The sequence below is a fragment of the Eubalaena glacialis genome, chromosome 17 (genome assembly GCF_028564815.1).
Source record: "Eubalaena glacialis isolate mEubGla1 chromosome 17, mEubGla1.1.hap2.+ XY, whole genome shotgun sequence".
Taxonomy (NCBI): Eukaryota; Metazoa; Chordata; class Mammalia; order Artiodactyla; family Balaenidae; genus Eubalaena; species Eubalaena glacialis.
Genome location: NC_083732.1, coordinates 30,536,564 through 30,563,103, shown reverse-complemented (window position 1 = coordinate 30,563,103; position 26,540 = coordinate 30,536,564). Strand labels below are relative to the sequence as shown.

Genomic DNA, 26,540 nt, shown 5'->3' with positions numbered 1-26,540 from the left:
TTGGCAATGTTGGCCCTTCTGGAAGTTCTGAGGGAGAATCTGTTCCATGCCTTTCTCCTAGCTTCTGGCCATTGCCAGCAATCTTTTGTGTTTCTTGGATTGTAGAGGCATCACTCCGATCTCTGCCTCTGTGGACACATGACACTCTCCCTGTGTGTTTCTTCCATGTTTTCACTTGGCCTTCTTATAAGGAAGGACTCCAGTCATTAGATTAAAGGCCCACTCTACTCCAGTATGACCTCATCTTAACTTAGTTACATCTGTAAAGACCTTATTTCCAACTACAGTCACATTCTGAGGTTCTGGATGGACATGAATTTCGGCCGAACACTATTCAATGTAGTACATTCACCAAACTTGACATTTCCTGCTGTTACATTAATCCACATATTTTAACTCAACACTCTTCCCTCTTCAAGTCACACGTCTTCCTCACCACAACTAATTATCATCTTTCTTTTTTCAATTACTTTCTAAAACATAGCTAAAAATGTGCCTCTTCTTCTTAGAATTCTGTTACAGTTCCTCATTGGTCTCAACGGAACTTTCAAGCCAAATTATAGGTGATTGGAGATCCTATATTAAAAGGTTTGCGCCTTTATTGTCCTCTACAAGGCAGCAGCTAACACATCTTTTCTCAGGCTTTTTCCTTCTTCTTGAATATCTTCCCTTTACATTATTAAAGTATCATTCCTCCTCCTCTGACCACCACCTTCTCATTTTGCCCCATCAAAATTTGTCATCCATTTGTGTTATAGTAAAGCAACAATCTTAAACTAGAGAACACGTATCACAGGGTGTACATGAAAACTTTCCTGGAGTCCTAATAAACACCAATAGTTTTAAAAGAATCAAGTTCAAGATATACATTTTACATATGTACTCTTTCTTAAAACTGATATTCCTGAGTACAGCTGCAGACCACGAGTTTTTCTTTCCTACCTTTCTTTTCCCATTGGCTTTTCTCTCACTTTACCAAAGAAGGACCTACTTCTAACCCATCCCAATACTACTATAATACATTGCCCTGGAGTGCAAAAAATTTCTACAGTCCCAAACACAGGGAAAATTGTTGATTATGTGATTTTTTTGCCTGTATTTCATTGAATTTAGGAAGTAAGGAATACTGTCATAATTCTCTTATTTGCTATCAAATGTTTTTTTTTTTTAATCAGTCATCAATTTTATACACATCACTTTATACATGTCAATCCCAATCGCCCAATTCAGCACACCACCATCCTCACCCTACCGCAGTTTTCCCCCCTTGGTGTCCATACGTTTGTTCTCTACATCTGTGTCTCAACTTCTGCCCTGCAACCTGGTTCATCTGTACCATGTTTCTAGGTTCCACATACATGTGTTAATATACGATATTTGTTTTTCTCTTTCTGACTTACTTCACTCTGTATGACAGTCTCTAGATCCATCCACGTCTCAACAAATGACTCAATTTCGTTCCTTTGTATGGCTGAGTAATATTCCATTGTATATATGTACCACAACTTCTGTATCCATTCGTCTGTTGATGGGCATTTAGGTTGCTTCCATGACCTGGCTATTGTAAATAGTGCTGCAATGAACATTGGGGTGCATGTGTCTTTTTGAATTACGGTTTTCTCTGGGTATATGCCCAGTAGTGGGATTGCTGGGTCATATGGTAATTCTATTTTTAGTTTTTAAGGAACCTCCATATTGTTCTCTATAGTGGCTGTATCAATTTACATTCCCACCAACAGGGCAAGAGGGTTCCCTTTTCTCCACACCCTCTCCAGCATTTGTTGTTTGTAGATTTTCTGATGATGCCCATTCTAACTGGTGTGAGGTGATACCTCATTGTAGTTTTGATTTGCATTTCTCTAATAATTAGTGATGTTGAGCATTTTTCATGTGCTTTGTGGCCATCTGTATGTCTTCTTTGGAGAAAGGTCTTCTGCCCATTTTTGGATTGGGGTGTTTGTTTCTTTAATATTGAGCTGAATGAGCTGTTTATATATTTTAGAGATTAATCCTTTGTCCGTTGATTCATTTGCAAATATTTTCTCCCATTCTGAGGGTTGTCTTTTCATCTTGTTTATGGTTTCCTTTGCTGTGCAAAAGCTTTGAAGTTTCATTAGGTCCCATTTGTTTATTTTTGTTTTTATTTCCATTACTCTAGGAGGTAGATCAAAAAAGATCTTGCTGTGATTTATGTCAAAGAGTGTTCTTCCTATGTTTTCCTCTAAGAGTTTTATAGTGTCCAGTCTTACATTTAGGTCTCTAATCCATTTTGAGTTTATTTCTGTGTATGGTGTTAGGGAGAGTTCTAATTTCATTCTTCTACATGTAGCTGTCTAGTTTTCCCAGCACCACTTATTGAAGAGACTGTCTTTTCTCCATTGTATATCTTTGTCTCCTTTGTCATAGATTAGTTGACCATAGGTGCGTGGGTTTATCTCTGGGCTTTCTATCTTGTTCCATTGATCTATGTTTCTGTTTTTGTGCCAGTACCATATTGTCTTGATTACTGTAGCTTTGTACTATAGTCTGAAGTCAGGGAGTCTGATTCCTCCAGCTCTGTTTTTTTCCCTCAAGACTGCTTTGGCTATTAGGGTCTTTTGTGTCTCCATACAAATTTTAAGATGATTTGTTCTAGTTCCGTAAAAAATGCCATTGGTAATTTGATAAGGATTGCATTGAATCTGTAGATTGCTTTGGGTAGTATAGTCATTTTCACAATGTTGATTCTTCCAATCCAAGAACATGGTTTATCTCTCCATCTGTTGGTATCATCTTTAATTTCTTTCATCAGTGTCTTATAATTTTCTGCATACAGGTCTTTTGTCTCCCTAGGTAGATTTATTCCTAGGTATTTTATTCTTTTTGTTGTAATGGTAAATGGGAGTGTTTCCATAATTTCTCTTTCAGATTTTTCATCATCGGTGTATAGGAATGCAAGAGATTTCTGTGCATTAATTTTGTATCCTGCTACTTTACCAAATTCATTGATTAACTCTAGTAGTTTTCTGGTAGCATCTTTAGGATTCTCTATGTATAGTATCATGTCATCTGCAAACAGTGACAGTTTTACTTCTTCTTTTCCAATTTGTACTCCTTTTATTTCTTTTTCTTCTCTGATTGCCGTGGCTCGGACTTCCAGAACTATGTTGAATAATAGTGGTGAGAGTGGACATCCTTGTCTCGTTCCTGATCTTAGAGGACATGCTTTCAGTTTTTCACCATTGAGAATGATGTTTGCTGTGGGTTTGTCATATATGGCCTTTATTATGTTGAGGTAGGTTCCCTCTATGCCCACTTTCTGGAGAGTTTTTATCATAAATGGGTGCTGAATTTTGTCAAAAGCTTTTTCTGCATCTATTGAGATGATCATATGGTTTTTATTCTTCAATTTGTTAATATGGTGTATCACATTGATTGATTTGCATATATTGAAGAATCCTTGCATCCCTGGGATAAATCCCACTTGATCGTGGTGTATGATCCTTTTAATGTGTTGTTGGATTCTGTTTGCTAGTATTTTGTTGAGGATTTTTGCATCTATATTCATCAGTGATATTGGTCTGTAATTTTCTTTTTTTGTAGTGTCTTTGTCTGGTTTTGGTATCAGGGTGATGGTGGCCTCATAGAATGAGTTTGGGAGTGTTCTTTCCTCTGCAATTTTTTGGAAGAGTTTGAGAAGGATAGGTGTTAGCTCTTTTCTAAATGTTTGATAGAATTCACCTGTGAAGCCTTCTGGTCCTGGACTTTTGTTTGTTGGAAGATTTTTTATCACAGTTTCAATTTCATTACTTGTGATTGGTCTGTTCATATTTTCTGCTTCTTCCTGGTTCAGTCTTGGAAGGTTATACCTTTCTAAGAATTTGTCCATTTCTTCCAGGTTGTCCATTTTATTGGCATAGAGTTGCTTGTAGTAGTCTCTTAGGATGCTTTGTATTTCTGCGGTGTCTGTTGTAACTTCTCCTTTTTCATTTCTGATTTTATTGATTTGAGTCCTCTCCCTCTTTTTCTTGATGAGTCTGGCTAATGGCTTATCAATTTTGTTTATCTTCTCAAAGAACCAGCTTTTAGTTTTATTGATCTTTGCTATTGTTTTCTTTGTTTCTATTTCATTTATTTCCGCTCTGATCTTTATGATTTCTTTCCTTCTGCTAACTTTAGGTTTTGTTTGTTCTTCTTTCTCTAGTTTCTTTAGGTGTAAGGTTAGATTGTTTACTTGAGATTTTTCTTGTTTCTTTAGGTAGGCTTGTATAGCTATAAACTTCCCTCTTAGAACTGCTTTTGCTGCATCCCATAGGTTTTGGGTCGTCGTGTTTTCATTGTCATTTGTCTCTAGGTATTTTTTGATTTCCTCTTTGATTTCTTCAGTGATCTCTTGGTTATTTAGTAACATATTGTTTAGCCTCCATGTGTTCGTGTTTTTTACGTTTTTTTCCCTGTAATTCATTTCTAATCTCATAGCATTGTGGTCAGAAAAGATGCTTGATATGATTTCAATTTTCTTAAATTTACTGAGGCTTGATTTGTGACCCAAGATGTGATCTATCCTGGAGAACGTTCCGTGCACACTTTAGAAGAACGTGTAATCTGCTGTTTTTGGATGGAATGTCCTATAATTGTCAATTAAATCTATCTGGTCTATTGTGTCATTTAAAGCTTCTGTTTCCTTATTTATTTTCATTTTGGATGATCTGTCCATTGGTGTAAGTGAGGTGTTAAAGTCTCCCACTATTATTGTGTTACTGTCAATTTCCTCTTTTATAGCTGTTAACAGTTGCCTTATGTATTGAGGTGCTCCTATGTTGGGTGCATATATATTTATAATTGTTATATCTTCTTCTTGGATTGATCCCTTGATCATTATGTAGTGTCCTTCCTTGTCTCTTGTAACATTCTTTATTTTAAAGTCTATTTCATCTGATATGAGTATAGCTACTCCAGCTTTCTTTTGATTTCCATTTGCATGGAATATCTTTTTCCATCCCCTCACTTTCAGCCTGTATGTGTCCCTAGGTCTAAAGTCGGTCTCTTTTAGACAGCATATATATGGGTCTTGTTTTTGTATCCATTCAGCAAGCCTCTGTCTTTTGGTTGGAGCATTTAATCTATTCACGTTTAAGGTAATTATCGATAAGTATGTTCCTATGACCATTTTCTTAATTGTTTTGGGTTTGTTTTTGTAGATCCTTTTCTTCTCTTGTGTTTCCCACTTAGAGAAGTTCCCTTAGCATTTGTTGTAGAGCTGGTTTGGTGGTGCTGAATTCTCTTATCTTTTACTTGTCTGTAAAGCTTTTGATTTCTCCATCAAATCTAAATGAGATCCTTGCCGGGTAGAGTAATCTTGGTTGTAGCTTCTTCCCTTTCATCTCTTTAAGTATATCATGCCACTCCCTTCTGGCTTGTAGAGTTTCTGCAGAGAAATCAGCTGTTAACCTTATGGGAGTTCCCTTGTATGTTATTTGTCATTTTTCCCTTGCTGCTTTCAATAATTTTTCTTTGTCTTTAATTTCTGCCACTTTGATTACTATGTGTCTCAGCGTGTTTCTCCTTGGGTTTATCCTGTATGGGACTCTCTGCGCTTCCTGGACTTGGGTGGCTATTTCCTTTCCCATGTTAGGGAAGTTTTCAATTATAATCTCTTCAAATATTTTCTCTGGTCCTTTCTCTCTCTCTTCTCCTTCTGGGACCCCTATAATGTGAATGTTGTTGCGTTTAATGTTGTCCCAGAGGTCTCTTAGGCTGTCTTCATTTCTTTTCATTCTTTTTTCTTTAGCCTGTTCCGCAGCAGTGAATTCCACCATTCTGTCTTCCAGGTCACTTATCCATTCTTCTGCCTCAGTTATTCTGCTATTGATTCCTTCTAGTGTAGTTTTCATTTCAGTTATTGTATTGTTCATCTCTGTTTGTTTGTTCTTTAATTCTTCTAGGTCTTTGTTAATCATTTCTTGCATCTTCTCAATCTTTGCCTCCATTCTTATTCCGAGGTCCTGGATCATCTTCACTATAATTATTCTGAATTCTTTTTCTGGAAGGTTGCCTATCTCCAATTCATTTAGTTTTTTTTCTGGGGTTTTTTCTTGTTCCTTCATCTGGTATATAGCCCTCTGTTTTTTCATCTTGTCTATCTTTCTGTAACTGTGGTTTTTGTTCCACAGGCTGCAGGATTGTAGTTTTTCTTGCTTTTGCTGCCTGCCCTCTGGTGGTTGAGGCTGTCTAAGAGGACTGATGGGAGGCTCTGGTGGTGGGTAGAGCTGACTGTTGCTGTGGTGGTCAGAGCTCCGTAAAACTTTAATCCACTTGACTGTTGATGAGTGGGGCTGGGTTCCCTCCCTGTTGGTTGTTTTGCCTGAGGCAACCCAACACTGGAGCCTACCTGGGCTCTTTGGTGGGGCTAATGGCAGACTCTGGGAGGGCTCACAACCAAGGAGTACTTCACAGAACCTCCGCTGCCAGTGTCCTTGTCCCCACGGTGAAACAGAGCCAGCCTCTGCAGGAGACCCTCCAACACTAGCAGGTAGGTCTGGTTCAGTCTTCCCCAGGGTCACTGCTCCTTCCCCCGGGTCCCAATGAGCACACTATTCCATGTGCGCCCTCCAAGAGTGGGGTCTCTGTTTCCCCCAGTCCTGTCAAAGTCCTGCAATCAATTCCCACTAGGCTTCAAAGTCTGATTCTCTATGAATTCCTCCTCCCATTGCCAGACCCCCAGGTTGGGAAGCCTGACGTGGGGCTCAGAACCTTCACTCCAGTGGGTGGACTTCTGTGGTATAAGTGTTCGCCAGTCTGTGAGTCACCCACCCACCAGTTATGGGATTTGATTTTACTCTGATTGCGCCCCTCCTACCGTCTCACTGTGGCTTCTCCTCTGTCCTCGGAGGTGGGGTATCCTCCTTGATGAAGTCCAGTGTCTTCCTGTCGATGATTGTCCAGCAGCCAGTTGTGATTCTGGTGTTCTCGCAAGAGGGAGTGATAGCACGTCCTTCTACTCCGCCATCTTGGTTAATCTCCTCTCAAATGTTTTTAAAAATGTGTTTTCTCTGATCCTTATCAAAAAAGAAATAAATTGCCTTTTAACTATAACTAATTCTTTATTCTTCCATAAGTACATATACAAATTTTAAAAGTCTTGTCCATCTCAATCAGAGATGGCTACCAATAAAACTTTCATGCTTGTTTATCAAAATTTGTAAAATATACTTACTGTTTCCCAAATTCTTCATCAAGGAATTATGAGGAATAATTCTTTTAAAAATATACATTATGAACTAGAATTATCAAATATAGCTTAAATGAAGCATTGTTATAAAAAGCATATACCTTTTATTCCCTCTTATACTCCCATTCGATATTTTGTTTTATGAAATATATATTTCTTCATCTCCATTTTTTTCATTCACAAAATTACCTGAGGAGAAATACATTCATAACTTCTGTATGTATATAGGTGGGAAAGAAGATAGGCAAGGATTACTGTAGAAAAAAGCTGTAAAAAAAGAAAAGAAGGTGGAATAGATTGACATATTAATGCTCAGCTAATATAAAAAGAAAAATACATAGGTGAAATATAGCTATGGATTAGAAATGCTGACATGCTTTCTCATACAATTTTTAGCATGTTAACTGTGAGGTATGTTTGCACAGTACAAACTGGTGTTATTAATAGGCAATTATATGGTCAAATAGGACTTACAGATAATTCAGGAAAAGAAAAACATTCTCCTTAAGTCTTAGGGCTTGAATTAGACATTTTAACAGTTTGAATACCTGACTTTACAGTCAATGATTCACCAATCCTCAACTTTACATTTTATGGATTTTTTTAGTGCATTGAGGTACATCAAATAGGTCAAAAAAGGTTGGAAGTAGTGGGTTTATTTATTCAATAAGCATTTATTGAAAACCTGCCTTGTCCTAGATCTTGTGGAATATAAAGAAAACATACAGTTCCTGATCTTGAAAACGTCAGTCTATGATAATGTCAAATATAAACATTGCTTTAAACACCCCATATGCACTGGATCACCAAGATCTTGTTGCCAGAATTGTATTCCTGAATGCTTCCTGGGTATCACAAACAATGTCCTATCACACAATGTCCTATAAACACCATGAACTGAACACACACACACACATACACATACACACGACTCATTTTTTCCATATGCCCACTACATACAAACATCTCCTTCTGAATTCCAATTTATATTAATGTTTTCATATATCTAGTCTCTTGTAATAGTAATCTTTGTGAATTTAGTCACTTGTAATAAAAACTTAGAAATTATTCTTGATTCTTTATTTGGATTTATCCAAAAGATCCAGAAAGTTCAAATTCTTTGATTTCTACCTCTAAATAAGTTCTTTAGTCCCTCTCTTTTTCCCTCATCCACTCTAACTTAATCTATTAACTTCTTTCCTTGCCTCCGTGCATTTACACTGCTCCTCTTCAACTCTCCCACTATTGTTACTTTTCCAAAACTTCTATCTGCTCATACCCCTCATTTGCTTAATATTCTCTATTGGTCCCCATTAGCCCATAGGCTAATGTTTAAACTCCTAAGCAGATCATACAGGAACCATCATAAGCTGACCCCACTCACCTTTCCAGACCTAACCACCATCACTCCTGACACACCCCACCACCTGGTGCCCTCCACGTACACACTGTCTTCCAGTCACACCAAAATACTTGCTGAATATGTCATATTTTTTTCACATCTTTGAACATATTGTTCTCAAGGCCTGGAAGGCCCTTATTTCATTTTTCTGTCAGAGACCTTCTAATCCTTCCAGACTTAGGATGCTTTCTCTGTGAAGCCACTCCTTGATACCACAGGCCAAGTTCAGTGTGAGCATAGCATTTTGTACATATTTTTATTACTTATTATTAGCTACTTATTTACATCCTTGCCTCCCCCATTAAACTATGAACATCCATAGGGCTAGTATCTGTTTAACTTATCTTTCTATTTCCAGTATAAAAAGTAGAAACTCAATAACTGTTTGATGGATGAATAAACTTCTAAGCAGACTAAGATTTTTAAGCAGAAATTTATGAAATGATATAAATGACAACACATCTTCATCAGAAAAAAAGGTTTTCTTGGTTTTGTAGACTGAATGCCCACTTATTTCTGTATTGTGTACGATGTATCAGATTTTCTTCCACTGCGGCTCCATCTTCTCCATTCTTGAATGGTTTATAGAGGTCTTAGTGGGACACACTTGAAGAATCTTGATGCTGAAGCAGGACTTTAGACATTTGAAAGAGGTATAAGTTATACTATGATAATTATAAGGAGAGAGAGAAAGACACCAATGGTTGGGGAATTTGTAAACAACTAGATTTATGATATATTTGTGGACCTGGTGGAAAATGGATATTAGTGGAGAGGGGCTCTTTAAATGGAATCCACAGGTTACCCATTTCCAATGTGAACCGCATGGGTTCCAGTTTGGAAGTGAGATGGAAAGGGCAAATATGCGTGTGAGGAGGTGAGAACGGATAGAACTTATGGGGGCCTGTGTAGACCCAGTGTCATACTCAGAAGGAAGGTAGAGAGTGAGTTAGAGATTTGAGGAAAAGCTGTGAGGAAACTTAGATCATTATGAAGTATACTAGTTTATACAGTAAGTCCCCTACCTATGAACTTTCAAGTTGCAAACTTTCAAAGACGTGAACATAAGTTCACATGTCCAATCATTTAAGTTAGTTCATGTGTCTGGAGTACATTGTCACATGCATGCATTCTCTACAAGTGGTTGTGCTTTTGTGTATTTTACTATACAGTATTATATAGAGTACAGTAGTACAGTATCTTTATTTCAAGCCCAGGATGTCTGGAAGCAAGGGTAAAAGCAACGATGATGTAGCTGTTATTGCTAAGAAGTACCAAGCAATAATGATGGAAACAAAAGTGAAAATAACTGAGAGAGGGAAGTGAGGCGAAAAGATGGTAGACATTGCTCATTCTTATAACATGAATCATTCAACCATCGGCATGATTCTAAAGAACAAGAACAAGGTCATGGAACATGTGAAGTCTGCTGTGCCGATGATGCTGACAATAATATTGAAGAATCGTGGAAAAGTGATGGAGGAGATGGAGAAACTTCTCCATCCTGTGGATGCAGGATCAGCATCAGCATTGAGTCCTGCTCAGCTTAATGCTGTTTCAAGAGAAAGCTAAAAGCCTTTATGAAGTCTTGAAGAAGAAACATAGTGAAGAATCAGAGGGTGCATCTGTTAATGCCAGCCATGGCTGGTTTCATCGATTCAAGGCTAGAGCCAACATTCACAACATAAAAGTTAGTGGCGAGGCAGCGAGTGCAGATACAGTAGCTGCCCAGGAATTTCCTGAAATGCTTCAAGAAATTATTGATGAAGGTACGTATTTGCCCAAGCAGGTTTTTAATGTGAATGTGGCAGGACTGTACTGGAAGGGGATACCAGACGAAAGTTACATCAGTAAGGAGGAAAAGTTGATGCCAGCCTATAAAGCAGCAAAGGATAGGCTAACTCTGTTGTTTGGTGGCAATACGTCTGGTGATATGAAGCTGAAGCCTCTCTTAGTTTATCATTCAGAGAACCCAGGAGCCCTTAAAAACATAGCCAAGGGTTCCCTTCCTGTTGTGTGGAAGAGTAACCCCAAAGCCTGGGTTACACAGGCTATTTTCCAGGACTAGTTTTTCCACCCTTTATCCCGGAGGTAGAGTAATATTGCTTGGAGAAGGATGTCCCATTCAACATTCTTTTGTTGCTGGACAATGCTCTGGGCCACCTCCCATTCATAGACGACTTTCATCCCAGCGTCAAAGTAGTGAATCTGTCACTGAATACTTCGTCGTTCATTCAACCTATGGACCAGGGAGTTATAGGGATTTTCAAGCAATATTTATGTCACACTTTTCATCAGGCAGTAAAGGTGAGTGACAAATCAGGAACAACCGTGCAACAATTTTGGAAGGACTATAACATCTACAAGGCCATAAAAAAAACCATTGACTTTGCTTGGCATGAGGTTACAGCCGTCACCATGAATGGGGTTTGGAAGAAACTTTGCCCGCAGTTTGGTCGTGATTTTTGTGGATTTGAGAAGGTGGATGAGGAGTTTCTTCAGAAACTTAGTGACTCTCAGTGAGAAGCTGGAGCTAGATCTGCAAGAGGACAATTTCACTGAACTCCTTGCTGTGCAAAACAAGGAGCTTACTAATGAAGACCTGATGGAATTGGAGGCCCAGAGGAAGGACAAAGAGAGACAAGAGGAAGAAGAAGTAACTGAAGAACGAAAGAGATTCACGATGCAGGGAATAGCAAGGGGATTTTCTTTATTTGAGGAGTCACTGTTAGCTTTTGAGGCACAGGACCCGAACATAGAACGGTACACGAAGGTTGCAGCAGCCATTCAGAATGCAATCCAGTGCTACCGTTTCATTTATGATCAGAAAAAAAGAGCTACTACCCAGACATCACTGGATAATTTTTTCAAAAGGGTAGATAGACTTGAATCCAGCAAGGAACCAGAACATGTGCCATCAACATCAGGTGTGAGTGAAATTTCAGCTTGCCCTCTGTCTCCTATTGCTAACAATCCTTCAGCTCTACCATCTCCCACCTCCTTTCCCTCCTCCAGTCAGTAACTCTTCTTGCCTGTTCACTCGATGCCAGCCCCTATATGCCAGCTGTTGTACTGTACTACTGTACTTTTCAAGGCACTGTACTGTAAAACTGTAAATGTCTTCTTTATTTTTTGTTTGTTTTTAATGTATTCTTTGTGTGAAAAAAAAGTATTATAAACCTAATACAGGACAGTACTATATAGCCAATTGTGTTAGTTGGGTACCTAGGCTAACTTTGTTGGACTTATGAACAAATTGGACTTACGAACACGCTCTTGGAACGGAACTCGTTCGTATGTAGGGGACTTACTGTATGTCATGCTTTATATGTTTTCTTAGAAGGGAAGTTCATTAAATCACACTAGAAGTATTAGTTTTCTACTGCTGAATAACAAATTATGGCAATTTTAGAGACTTAAAACAACACCCATTTACTAGCTCACAGTTCCATAGATCAGAAGTCTGGGTGGGCGTGGCTGGGTTCTCTGCTTAAGGTCTTACACAGCTGATATCAAGGTGTCAGCCAGGCCTGTCTGGATTCTTACCTGGAGGCACCAAAGAAGAATCTCCTTCTAAGCTCATTCAAATTATTGGCAAAATGCAGTTATTTATGGTTGCAGGACTGAGGTCCTTGTTTCCTTGTTAACTAGCCAGGGATCACTCTCAGCTCCTAGAGGCCTCATGCAATTCTTATCAGGGGACCCTTTTCTCCTTCAAAGCCAAAAACGGAGAATTTCTCTCAAGTAAAGTTCCCCTTGTGCTTCAAATCTCTGACATTTTCTTCTGTCACCATCTGGAGAAACTCTCTGCTTTTAAAGGGCTCATTTGGTTACATCAGGCCCAGCTATATAATTTCCTTATCTTAAAGTCAACTGAGCCACATAACACAACTAATTATGGGAGTAAAATCCACCATATTCATTTTCCCTGGGATTATGCAGACATGTACACAAAGGAGCCATCTTAGAACTCTGCCTATTGTGTCAACTATAGCTTTTTTTCTTCTCACTATACAGTCTAATGGCAGAACCACAGTCAAGAACACTCATTTGCTATTTCTGGATTCTAATTTTTCAATGACAAATATGTATTGCATGAGCACTATTTCCATCAAATTTAATGCTTAAGTTGTTCTATCCAATTGCAGAAAGGAGCAGTTAATAATCTTGGGTATATAAGGAAGGTGAAGAGACTTAATCCCTTCCCTGTATGTTTCTCCTCATGGGTCCAACTCTGTTACCATTTTTTTTTTCTCATTTAGTCCAAAAAGCAAACCACTTGGAGCCCCTGTTATTAATGAGTATGCCGATGCCCAGCTACACAACCTAGTGAGGAGATTGCGTCAAAGAACAGATTTCTACAAGAGAAAGTTGGTGGAAGGTGATATGTCCTCACCTGAAGGCAGCCCCCAAACTGGTGAGCAGTGTGACCTCAAAGTACCAGGAAGAAGGAGGCTATGAGTGGACATGTATTTTGCAAATGTTTTAGTTTGGGGTTCCCCAAAAGCCAACCCCAAGACAGTGATTTAGCTATAAATATTTTATATCGAGGGTGCTCCAGGAGGTGAGAGTGAGCAAGAGAGACAGAGAAGGGAGTTAAGACAATAAAGGTGTGTTAATGAAGCATTACTGCTGTGGGCCACTGGGGCTTAAGCCAGCTGAAAATCTGTGTGGATGACACATCAGAATTATCCTGAAGGAGGAGGAAGCTGGGGTATCAACACATCAACTCCTGTCCTTCGTTGGCTGAGGGTTGCTGCTGGGGAATGTTGCTAATACTCCAGCATTTTAAGCAAGCCAGCTGGGAGAAATCCCCGAAGCAGAGAGATGCAGGAACCTTCTGCACATGATCTCTGGCCCACAGAATATGCACAGGCCAACAACAATATCTGTTATAGCAAGTTTTATTGTAAATATTAATTAATAATACCCACAATAAACAAAGCACTTATAATAAGAATACAAGAATACTACCTGAGTACACAACAGAGCAAAGGACATCAGTGAACTAATCACATAAGGAGAGAGACAATTATCAGTCTATCTAATAATTACAGAAATGTGCTTATGAAAAATTAATAAATACAATAAAGTAGAGCACAAAAGTGATATATATGTCATATATACATAGATACATGGTGTATATATGTGTATATATATAGTATATATACATATACATACCATGATTACATCTATATAAAATGTTTATAAATGTATAGAAAAATTAGAGAAGAAAGTGTGTTGTTTAATAACAGATAAATAAAAACAAAATTGTTAATTACATGGGATGGAGTTGAGGATTTCCTTATAATTCTGTATGAAGAAAGTTGGATTTTCAAAATGAACTATGTATTATATATAGTTTCTTTTTAAAGAGAAGGGTCTAAAATATAGTCATTATAGCTTGATAAAGATTTGTTGAAAAGAATATTTTGAGCTTTACTTACCCATAACTGGAAGGATATAAATGAAGCTAAAGAAGCATGAAACTAGGGGACTTCCCTGGTGGTCCAGTGGTTAAGACTTTGCCTTCCAATGCAGGGGGTGCCGGTTCAATCCCTGGTCAGGAAGCTGAGTCCCACATGCTTTGCGGCCAAAAAACCAAAACATAAAACAGAAGCAATATTGTAACAAATTCAATAAAGACTTAAATAAAAAAAGAAGCATGAAACTGAAACCTGTGGAATGGTGCACATTTGTAATGTTTCTGTTCAATGTAAATCCAAAGCACTAACTATTTATGCTCCAAAATATGTGGGAATGAAACTTGTATTTAAAATATCCTATTTGTAACATCTTTGGGACACTTAATTTAAACTTTAAACCTGCTATTTATTTCCAAATTTTGATGTTTTCATTACTTGGATATTTTCACAAATGGCAATATTTTAAATGTCATGAAATGCCTCATCTGCCTGTATTGAGAGGGGAAGATTTTGTAATGTTTTGATTCCAAGAAATCCAAGCTTTTTCCTCATTAAGCTAACCTAACCTCTTAAAAATGTTTTCATCTCTTTTTTCCTATAAAGCAAAGCCCACAGTTGTATCACCAACACAAGAAAGCAGTGCTAAGCTAAAAGAAGAACATTATCAGAAGGTGCCTCTGACAGAGTACCTAAAGCGAATCAGACTTCCAAAAAGCATAGATTCATACACAGGTACCATCAAAGGGTGGACTATCTCAGTGGGAGGGCTGACTATTACCAAGAACCCCTGAAACCCAAAGTCACAGATGGCTTCCATTTTCTCTAGCCAGTGTTCTGAACCTATCTAGAAAGCAGAATTTAAACTGTATTATCTGCAGTGGGTTGTTTTCCCCTTCCCAGTGAAGATAAGAGATTAAAATATTCCTGTGTGTTTTTAAAATAGTCCAGGGCCTGTCCTGTCCCTAATTAACTTCCAAAAGAAGTCCCAAAGCATTAAGTAATATGTTCACTGAACACCCCCCCAAAAAAAAAATCATTATAAAATGTCTGTCTTCTTCCATGGCTTCACATTGTTAATTAATCCAATTGAACAAATCCCCTCCTACAGCTTCCCTTGGGCAGAGGAAAGCCCTGTGTGCAGGGTCATGGACTGCCTTCACTGGCTGACTTGCCCCCTCCCCACTTCAGTCACACCCCTGTGGGCAAGATGTGGCCTTTGGCTCACAAGCCCTGGGTGATCCTGCAGCTTAATTACCAACCAGCATAAAGCCCTTTGAGTCAGTTCTCCTGGACATGCTACCTCTGACTTTTCCTTGGGTTCCCCTTTCCTGATCTAAATAGTACAGTCACTCATGGGGACAGACTCAGTGGCCACTTCTCTAGGAGACAGGAAGAACACTCTCTAATGTCACAAAAGCTGATAAGATGACTTATCCCTCGTAAACCCCAGTGTCTCGGCTCTAGGGGCAGAACTGTGCTGAATGTTTTAAACAGAGTCTCTAACACAAATTGCTAATTTCCAGAAGGTAGTGCCCCAACTTTACCAAACTAAGCAACAGAATTATTTTAATGTTTTTTACATGCCATGTGGATTACTCCAGTCGCTATTTTTCTAGATCGATTCTATCTCCTGTGGCTCTTGCTTGTCACCATTGCCTTTAACTGGAACTGCTGGCTCATACCGCTGCGCATCATCTTCCCATCTCAAACACCAAACAACGCACGCTACTGGCTTATTACGGACATCATATGTGATATCATCTACCTTTTCGATTTGCTGTTAATCCAGCCCAGACTCCAGTTTATTAGAGGAGGAGACATAATAGTAAGTAGGGCTCGGGAGAAGCACAAACTGACAAAGGAATATCAGATTGAACTACAAAAAAACCAAATTAACAGCATTGTGTTATTTAATGTCTGACTGATTGTCTGCATGTATGGGTCTTTAACCACTGGAACCACCAGTATAATAACAATAATAATAACAACAACAATAACAAAACAACCACTGAGCAATCACCACGTGCTGGGGACCATGTATCTCCCTGTGCCTTAGTTTCCTCATTTTAAAAATGGGAATAACAATAGTACCTTCATAATACTGATGAGAAGACTGAATGAATTAATGCAGGTAGGGTGCCTGGAACTGTGTCTGGTGCCTATCCTCTTTTCACTCTTCACTTTCCAGATTCATCACACCTCATTCCTCATCATCAAATGCAGTGTTTTGTCCACTTCAGAAATATCATTCTTACCCTTAGGAGAAATCATCTTCTCCTGGATTTATTCTCACTGTTGAGGGAATTTCAGAGCCAATCCAATCAATCTAAGACAGAAAGAGAAGTCTATGTTTTCACAATTACACACCCAAATCATACAGCCTCTTATACCCTGCACCCCACCCCTGGGCCCTTCCCCAGCTAACTAGAACAATGCTTCCTTTCCAACTGATGTCCACTGTGATATCCTCATCACAGTCGCAGTGAGGGCTGCATGGAACAGATCTTCCAATGTCAAAGTAGGAAGAGCAGAGCAACCAAGTGTATGGCATCTTGGGTTCATATATGTTTTTGAAGAAGAGGGGTAGTCTCCTTAATCTCCTGAATATTTTCTTTTGAATCTCCAGATGATTTTAAGTTATCAAAATGCTGAAAGGAGTTTGGGTCATTTTTTTCTTTAAAAAATATTATTTGTTGAGGAATGCCCCCTATATTTGAAATCTTCACTAGGAAGAAATTCTAAAGGCAAGAGCTAAAGCTATAGCAAAAATCTATTCAAAATATTCCTTGTGTGGACTTCAGAGCATTAGTTAACTCACCAGCATGATCCCCTAAGTTCACTGGCAGTTTGATGAATGAAGATGTGTACAAATAAGAAATAACACTCAAAAAAGGGGACACTAATTTCAAAAGGGGGCACTAATTTCAACCTGCATTAGATGCACAAAGGGGGGAGAAAATCAATGTTTGACAAATGGAAAATGACAAAATCAGTAAGGAGAGACTTTTATTTTCAATTTTCTAAGAGGTCTTTGCACACAATGGAGTGTTAAAACCAAGAAAAATAACCAATAAAAACACACTCAATGGGCTCTATTTAAAATGCATTATCACAAGCTACAAATATAGAGCAGGAACTAATTGCTTTGTTTGTTCAAATAAAGTTTAATGGTTTCTTTAATGTAGAGTAGGTAGTTTTAGACTTTGAAACTTGATTACATTTTGCTAAAAGGACTATGCAAGTTGAGTACCCAACCTGAAAGTCTCACTACATTTAGCTATCTATGCGAAATTTGTTTTACACCATCAAATTATTCATTCATTCATTCATTCAACAAACATTTATTAAATACCTATAGTTGACAGATATTCCAGAACTGGAGGATGGAAATATCAATTCCCCAAGGGCTTGAGGGAAAACAGATACCAGATTGAGGTGTTGGAGGCCACAATAGAGGGAATTGGGAGGGTTTACAAGTTTTCCACAGCATTTATGTGCAGTATGTTTCTTCTGAGAATGGTGCTGCACAGAGAACAGAATTTTGATTCAAGGACCAACAAAAAGAGTTGCTTATTTAAAATGTCCTTTATAGACAGCAGGAATAGAGCTGGGAATGACACCATGGAGGTTATGTAGATATGAGACTTGCACCCACAACACTTTGCTAAGACTGCCAATCACAAGGATCCATGGAAACGCTCAGAGCCTTCTAGTGACCACGTCTATCAGGCCTGCCATTATAGTCAACTGCTTTTGGTCCTTTAGCTATTATTTATAAACTGTTCTAGAGAAAATTAACAACTCCCTTCTCTGTGCTCTGCATATTTTACTCACACTTTTGTTATTTAATTGTTAAATAACAATTAAGTTCACTATGTTGTAGCAGAAACAAATAGCCCAGGGTCAAATTTTGCCTCTGAAATTAACTTACAGCAATACTTGAGAAAAATAAATTTACCCTTTCATTGTGTACTATCTTTGTCATCCGTAAAATAGAACTAGTACCACACACCTCATAAACTTATTGTGAAGATTAAGTAAGACAATGTGAACACCTAGCCTAGGGTCTGGCTTCTAGAAGATGTGCAGTGAATTGCTGACAGAATCAAATGAATGAATGTCCACACACTAACTTCCTCTTGTCTCCTATTTGTATAGGCAGCTCGCTTTCTTACCTGATAATGAGTTTCTTGAGAGTAGGGACAGTATTCAATTCATTTCCCTATTTATCCTAGGAATTCAGAGGGTATACTCAAAAATGTTTGAAGGAGTGAATGAATGGCAATCTTGGTTCAAGGATTTTCTGCCCTTGAATGACAGTTTAATCTACCTTGTAGTTGTATTATATGATATTATTATCTTGAAACATTTATATCTGTTCTATGTGAAATTATGGAGTTTCTATGAATTATTTAAAAGAAGAGGTAAATAATAAATAAATATAATAATACCTTAGATGAGGGTCTTCAAAGACTATCTGTTTGAAAAAGATTTAAGTGCAATTATCATATCCTTTCTAAAGTAAGCTTCCTCAGAATAAATGTTGCCTGCATAATAATGAGGCTTAAAAGAGACAGAGAGAATTAAATAGGGTTACATATTAAAAATAAGTGCCTACAGAGAGACTTCAAGATGGCAGAGGAGTAGGAACTGGAGATCACCTTCCTCCACACAAATACATCAGAAATACATCTACATGTGGAACAACTCCTACAGAACACCTACTGAACACTGGCAGAAGACCTCAGACCTCCCAAAAGGCAAGAAACTCCCCACGTACCTGGGTAGGGCAAAAGAAAAAAGAAAAAACAGAGACAAAAGAATAGGGATGGGACCTGCACCAGTGGGAGGGAGCTGTGAAGGAGGAAAGGTTTCCACACACTAGGAAGCCCCTCCACTGGCAGAGACAAGGTGTGGCAGAGGGGGGAAGCTTCGGAGCCACGGAGGAGAGCTCAGCAACAGGGGTGCAGAGGGCAAAGTGGAGAGATTCCTGCACAGAGGAGCGGTGCTGACCAGGACTCACCAGCCCGAGGGGCTTGTCTACTCACCCGCTGGGGTGGGTGGGGACTGGGAGCTGAGGCTCGGGTTTCAGAGGTCAGATCCCATGGAGAGGACTGGAGTTGGCTGCGTGAACACAGCCTGAAGGGGGTTAGTGTGCCACAGCTAGCTGGGATGGAGTCCAGGAAAAAGTCTGGAACTGCCTAAGAGGCAAGAGACCATTGTTTTGGGGTGCACAAGGAGAGGGGATTCAGAGCACTGCCTAAACAAGCTCCAGAGACGGGCGTGAGCCGCGACTATCAGCGCAGACACCAGAGGCAGGCATGAAAAGCTAAGGCTGCTGCTGCAGACACCATGAAGCCTGTGTGCAAGCATGGGTCACTATCGACACCTCCTCTCCTGGGAGCCTGTGCAGCCCGCCACTGCCAGGGTCCCGTGGTCCAGGGACAACTTCCCCAGGAGAACATACTGCGCGCCTCAGGCTGTTGCAATGTCATGCCGGCCTCTGCCGCCGCAGACTCACCCCGCATTCCATATCCCTCCCTCCCCCCAACCTGAGTGATCCAGAGCCCCCTAATCAGCTGTTACTTTAACCCTGTCCTGTCTTGGTGAAGAACAGACGCCCTCAGGCGACCTACAGTCAGAGGCAGGGCCAAATCCAAAGCTGAACCCCAGGAGCTGTGCGAACAAAGAAGAGAAAGGGAAATTTCTCCCAGCAGCCTCAGGAGCAGCGGATTAAATCTTCACAATCAACTTGATGTACCCTGCATCTCTGGAATAACTGAATAGACAATGAATCATCCCAAAATTGAGGTGGTGGACTTTGGGAGCAACTGTAGACTTGGGGTTTGCTTTCTGCATCTAATTTGTTTCTGGTTTTATGTGTATCTTAGTTTAGTATTTACAGTTTGTTATCATTGGTAGATTTGTTTATTCATTTGGTTGCTCTCTTCCTTTTTTTTATATATACATATATTTTTTTTTCCTTTTTCTCTTCTTCTGAGTGTGTATGTATATGCTTCTTTGTGTGATTTTGTCTGTATGGCTTTGCTTCCACCATTTGTCCTAGGGTTCTGTTGGTTCATTTTTGTTTTTTGGGGTTTTCTTTTTTTCTCTTTTAGTATAGTTTTTAGCACTTGTTATCATTGGTGGCTTTGTTTTTTGGTTTCATTGCTCGTTCTTTCTTTTTCTTTTTTTTATTACTTTTTAATTTTTTTTATTTTTAATAACTTTTATATTCTTATTTTAATACCTTTCTTTTATTTTATTTTATTTTTTCTTTCTTTCTTTCTTTTTCACTCCCTTTTCGTCTGAGCTGTATGACTGACAGGGTCTTGGTGCTCCAGCCAGGTGTCAGGCCTGTGCCTCTGAGGTGGGAGAGCCAGGTTCAGGACATTGGTCCACAAGAGACCTCCCAGCTCCACGTAATATCAAATGGTGAAGGCTCTCCCAGAGATCTCCATCTAAATGCTAGTACCCAGCTCCACTCAACGACCAGCAAGCTACAGTGCTGGACACCCTACGCCAAACAAGTAACAAGATAGGAACACAACCCCACCCATTAGCAGAGAGGCTGCCTAAAATCATAATAAGGTCACAAAAACCCCAAAACCCACCACCTGACGCAGTCCTGCCCATCAGAAAGACAAGATCCAGCCTCATCCACCAGAACACAGGCACCAGTCCCCTCCACCAGGAAGCCAACACAACCCACGGAACCAACCTTACCCACTGGGGGCAGACACCAAAAACAATGGAAACTACGAACATGCAGCCTCTGAAAAGGAGACCCAAACACATTAAGTTAACCAAAATGAGGAGACAGAGAAACACACAGCAGATGAAAGAGCAAGGTAAAAACCCATCAGACCAAACAAAGAGGAAATAGGCAGTGTACCTGAAAAAGAATTAAGAGAAATGATAGTAAAGATGATCCAAAATCTTGGAAATAGAATGGAGGAAATACAACGAACATTTAACAAGGACCTAGAAGAACTAAAGAGCAAACAAACAATGATGAACAACACAATAAATGAAATTTAAAATTCTCTAGAAGGAATCAATAGCAGAATAACTGAGGCAGAAGAAAGGATAAATGACCTGGAACATAAAATAGTGGAAATAACTACCTCAGAGCAGAATAAAGACAAAGGAATGAAAAGAATTAAGGACACTTTCAGAGACTTCTGGGACAACATTAAATGCACCAACATTCGAATTATAGGGGTCCCAGAAGACGAAGAGAAAAAGAAAGGGACTGAGAAAATATTTGAAGAGCTTATAGTTGAAAACTTCCCTAATATGGGAAAGGAAAAGGTCAATCAAGTCCAGAAGCACAGAGAGCCTCATACAGGATAAATCCAAGGAGAAACACGCCAAGACACATATTAATGAAACTATCAAAAATTAAATACAAAGAAAAATATTAAAAGCAGCAAGGGAAAAAACAACAAATAACATAAAAGGAAATCCCCATAAGGTTAACAGCTGATCTTTCAGCAGAAACTCTGCAAGCCAGAAGGGAGTGGCAGGACATATTGACAGTGAGGAAAGGGAAAAACTTACAAACAAGATTACACTACCCAGCAAGGATCTCATTCAGATTCAACATAGAAATTAAAACCTTTACAGACAAGCAAAACCTAACAGAATTTAGCACCACCAAACCAACTTTACAACAAATGCTAAAGGAACTTCTCTAGGCAGGAAACACAAGAGAAGGAAAAGACCTAGAATGACAAACCCAAAACAATTAAGAAAATGGTAATAGGAACATACATATCGATAATTACCTTAAATGTAAATGAATAAAATGCTCCAACCAAAAGACATAGACTGGTTGAATGGACACAAAAACAAGACCCATATATATACTGTCTACAAGAGACCCACTTCACACCTAGGGACACATACAGACTGAAAGTGAGGGGATGGAACAAGATATTCCAAGCAAATGGAAATCAAAAGCAACCTGGAGTAGCAATTCTCATATCAGACAAAATAGACTTTAAAATAAAGATTACTACAAGAGACAAAGAAGGACACTACATAATGATCAAGGGATCAATCCAAGAAGAAGATATAACAGTTGAAAATATTTATGCACCCAACATAAGACCACTTCAATACATAAGGCAAATGCTAACAGCCATAAAAGGGGAAATCAACAGTAACACAATCATAGTAGGGGACTTTAACACCCCATTTTCACCAATGGACAGATTATCCAAAATGAAAATAAATAAGGAAACACAAGCTTTAAATGATACATTAAACAAGATGAACTTAATTGATATTTATAGGACATCCCATTCAAAAACACTTTCTTCTCAAGTGCTCGTGGAACATTCTCCAGGATAGATCATATCTTGGGTCACAAATCAAGCCTTGGTAAATTTTAAAAAATTGAAATCGTATCAAGTATCTTTTCCGACCACAACGGTATGAGACTAGATGTCAATTACAGGGAAAAATCTGTAAAAAATACAAACACATGGAGGCTAAACAATACACTACTAAATAACCAAGAGATCACTCAAGAAATTGAAGAGGAAATTAAAAAATACCTAGAAACAAATGACAATGAAAACACGATGACCCAAAACCTATGGGATGCAGCAAAAGCAGTTCTAAGAGGGAAGTTATAGCAATACAATCCTACCTCAAGAAACAAGAAATATCTCAAACAAACAACCTAACCTCACACCTAAAGCAATTAGAGAAGGAAGAACAAAAAAAAACCTCAAAGTTAGCAGAAGGAAAGAAATCATAAAAGTCAGATCAGAAATAAATGAAAAAGAAATGAAGGAAACAATAGCAAAGATCAATAAAACTGGGGCTTCCCTGGTGGCGCAGTGGTTAAGAATCCGTCTGACAATGCAGGGGACACGGGTTTGAGCCCTGGTCCCAGAAGATCCCACATGCTGCGGAGCAGCTGGGCCCGTGAGCCACAATTACTGAGCCTGTGCGTCTGGAGCCTGTGCTCCGCAACAAGAGAGGCCGCGATAGTGAGAGGCCCATGCACTGTGATGAAGAGTGGCCCCCACTTGCCACAACTGGAGAAAGCCCTCGTACAGAAACGAAGACCCAACACAGCCATAAATAAATAAATAAATAAAATTTAAAAGAGATAAGCAAAACATTCTCTCTATAAATTTTATCTTTAAAAAAAATCAATAAAACTAAAAGCTGGTTCTTTGAGAAGATAAACAAAATTGATAAACCATTAGCCAGACTCATCAAGAAAAAAAGGGAGAAGACTCAAACCAATAGAATTAGAAATGAAAAAGGAGAAGTAACAATTGACACTGAAGAAATAGAAAGGATGATGAGAGATTACTACAAGCAACTATATGCCAATAAAATGGACAACCTGGAAGAAATGGACAAATTCTTAGAAAAGCACAAGCTTCCAAGACTGAACCAGGAAGAAATAGAAAATATAAACAGACCAATCACGAGCCCTGAAATTGAAACTGTGTTTAAAAATCTTCCAACAAACAAAAGCCCTGCACCAGATGGCTTCACAGGCGAATTCTATCAAACATTTAGAGACGAGCGAACACCCAACCTTCTCAAACTCTTCCAAAATATAGCAGAGGGAGGAACACTCTCAAACTCATTCTATGAGGCCACCATCACCCTGATACCAAAACTAGACAAATATGTCACAAAGAAAGAAAACTATAGGCCAGTATCACTGATGAACATAGATGCACAAATCCTCAACAAAATACTAGCAAACAGAATCCAACAGCACATTAAAAGGATCATACACCATGATCAAGTGGGTTTTATCCCAGGAATGCAAAGATTCTTCAATATACACAAATCAATCAATGCAATACACCATATTAACAAATTGAAGGAGAAAAATCATATATTCATCTCAGTAGATGCAGAAAAAACTTTCAACAAAATTCAACACCCATTTATGATAAAAACCCTCCAGAAAGTAAGCATAGAGGGAACTTACCTCAACATAATAAAGGTCATATATGACAAACCCACAGCCAACATGGTTCTCAATGGTGAAAAACTGAAACCATTTCCTCTAAGATCAGGAACAAGACAAGGTTGTCCACTCTCACCACTATTATTCAACATAATTTTGGAAGTTTAGCCACAGCAATCAGAGAAGAAAAAGAAATGAAAGGAATCCAAATTGGAAAAGAAGTAAAGCTGTCACTGTTTGCAGATGACATGATACTATACATAGAGAATTCTAAAGATGCTACCAGAAAACGACTAGAGCTAATCAATTAATTTGGTAAAGTAGCAGGATACAAAAATAATGCACAGAAATCTCTTGCATTCCTATACACTAATGATGAAAAATCTCAGAGAGAAATTAAGGAAACACTTTCATTTACCATTGCAACAAAAAGAATAAAATATCTAGGAAAAAAACCTACCTAAGGAGACAAAAGACCCATATGCAGAAAACTATAAGACACTGATGAAAGAAATTAAAATGATACAAACAGAGGAGAGATATACCATGTTCTTGGATTGGAAGAATCAACATTGTGAAAATGACTCTACTACCCAAAGCAATCTACAGATTCAATGCAATCCTATCAAACTACCACTGGCATTTTTCACAGAACTAGAACAAAAAATTTCACAATTTGTAAGGAAACACAAAGACTCCGAATAGCCAAAGCAATCTTGAGAAAGAAAAAGCGAGCTGAAGGAATCAGGCTTCCAGACCTCAGACTCTACTACAAAACTACAGTAATCAAGACAATATGGTACTGGCACAAAAACAGAAATATAGATCAATGGAACAGGAATGAAAGCCCAGAGATAAACCCATGCACATACGGTCTCCTTATGTTGATAAAAGAGGCAAGAATATACAATGGAGAAAAGACAGCCTCTTCAATAAGTGGTGCTGGGAAAACTGGACAGCTACATGTAGAAGAATGAAATTAGAACACTCCCTAACACCATACACAGAAATAAACTCAAAATGGATTAAAGACCTAAATGTAAGGCCAGAGACTATAAAACTCTTAGAGGAAAACATAGGCAGAACACTCTATGACATAAATCCTACCTATAAGTGAAATAGAAAAATATAATCCCAATATTAACATTAATTCTGAATGTTAACAAATGCCTTCCTATTCCTCTATCTCTTATCACACATTTACTGAGCACCTGTTGTGTGTTAGACATTGTGTTAGGAACTGAGAAACACAGGATAAATATATTGTCCCTACCCTTTTAAGTAGCTCAGAGTATGAAGGATGGACAGACAAAAGAAAAATGGTGGAGTTTTGTGATGTGAGTCATGACAGAGGTGAGCCCTTAGTGCTATTTGATGCAGAGAAAACCATATAAAGGAGGCAACACCTGGTCCAAATTTTGATGGATTAATTGAAATTATCTGCACACCTTCGTCCCCATTAAAAAAGGGGAAAATATGTCCTAAGTTCTGGGAACAACATAGGTAAAGGCATCAAGGTAAGAAACTCTGCTATGCACTGCTAAACAGAATGAGTATGAGATGCTTCAGGAGGTGAGTGAGACAGAGAAAGTAGAGCTTTGTATATCATGAAAGGGAGTTTGGATTTTTTTTCTTTAAGTCATGTGAAGTCATAGGATTTGACATAAATAGAATTGTTAATGATCTGATCTAGAGAGATCATCTCACTGACATTGTAGAACTGATCAAGGAAAGCAAGAATAAAGGCAAGGAAACCAAAGCCAAAAGGAGAAAATAGGCATGAGAAAATTTTAGAAAGGAGAATCAGTAGAACATGGTTGCTGGTTGGATGAGGGCTAAGGGAGAGTGAGTGGGGTAGGATCACTGACTAGTGTAGATGAGGATTCTCATAGGATACTCAATAAGAGGAGGAGCATGGCTGGCTTTAGGGGAAATGGAGAATGATGATGAATTCAGGTTTGTTGTAGTTCAAATTTGAGATGAGCAGAACTGCTAAGTGAGGAAGACAATAAGCAGCTGTTGGATAGGTCAACAGCTCCAGATACTAATATTAAGATGAGGTAGAGGTTTGGTAGCATCCACATACATGGTGATCTTTGAAACAATGAAAGTGGATGAAATTTCCCAGGAAGTAAATATGAAGAGAAAAGAGAAGAGGGCTGAATCCTGGGAAATATTGATTTTAAATGGCTAGCCATAGGATGCAAGAAGGACCCTGAAAACTGGAACTGAAGAAGTAAAGTAAACCAAGAATGGCATTACAGATTCTTTGGAAAGAGAAAGTTCCAAGGACAAAATTGTCCCAAAAAAGTCAAATGCTTCAAAAGTTTTACTCATCTCTTCATGCCTTTACCTATTCATCCACTCAAATATTTATTGGGCTTTTAATATATTATAGTCACTAGTTATATACAGTTGCTAAACAAAATCAACCCTGTCCTGAGATAGATTACCATTTCATGGAGTAGACTGATCTTAAATAAATGGGCCAAGACATATATGTGTGATTTCAAAATGTGGTGAGTGCCATAAAAGAATGTTAGTGTATAA

General features: G+C 38.6%; 1 protein-coding gene across 1 annotated transcript in view; it reads left to right on the top strand.

Moving 5' to 3' along the window:
- Positions 1-26,540, top strand: part of CNGB3 (cyclic nucleotide gated channel subunit beta 3) — a 196,303-nt gene that overhangs the window by 64,978 nt on the left and 104,785 nt on the right. The window contains exons 4-6 of the mRNA XM_061171725.1: positions 12,884-13,029; positions 14,642-14,770; positions 15,655-15,863. Of these exons, the coding sequence (XP_061027708.1) occupies positions 12,884-13,029; positions 14,642-14,770; positions 15,655-15,863 (484 nt within the window). The remainder of the gene's footprint in view (positions 1-12,883; positions 13,030-14,641; positions 14,771-15,654; positions 15,864-26,540) is intronic.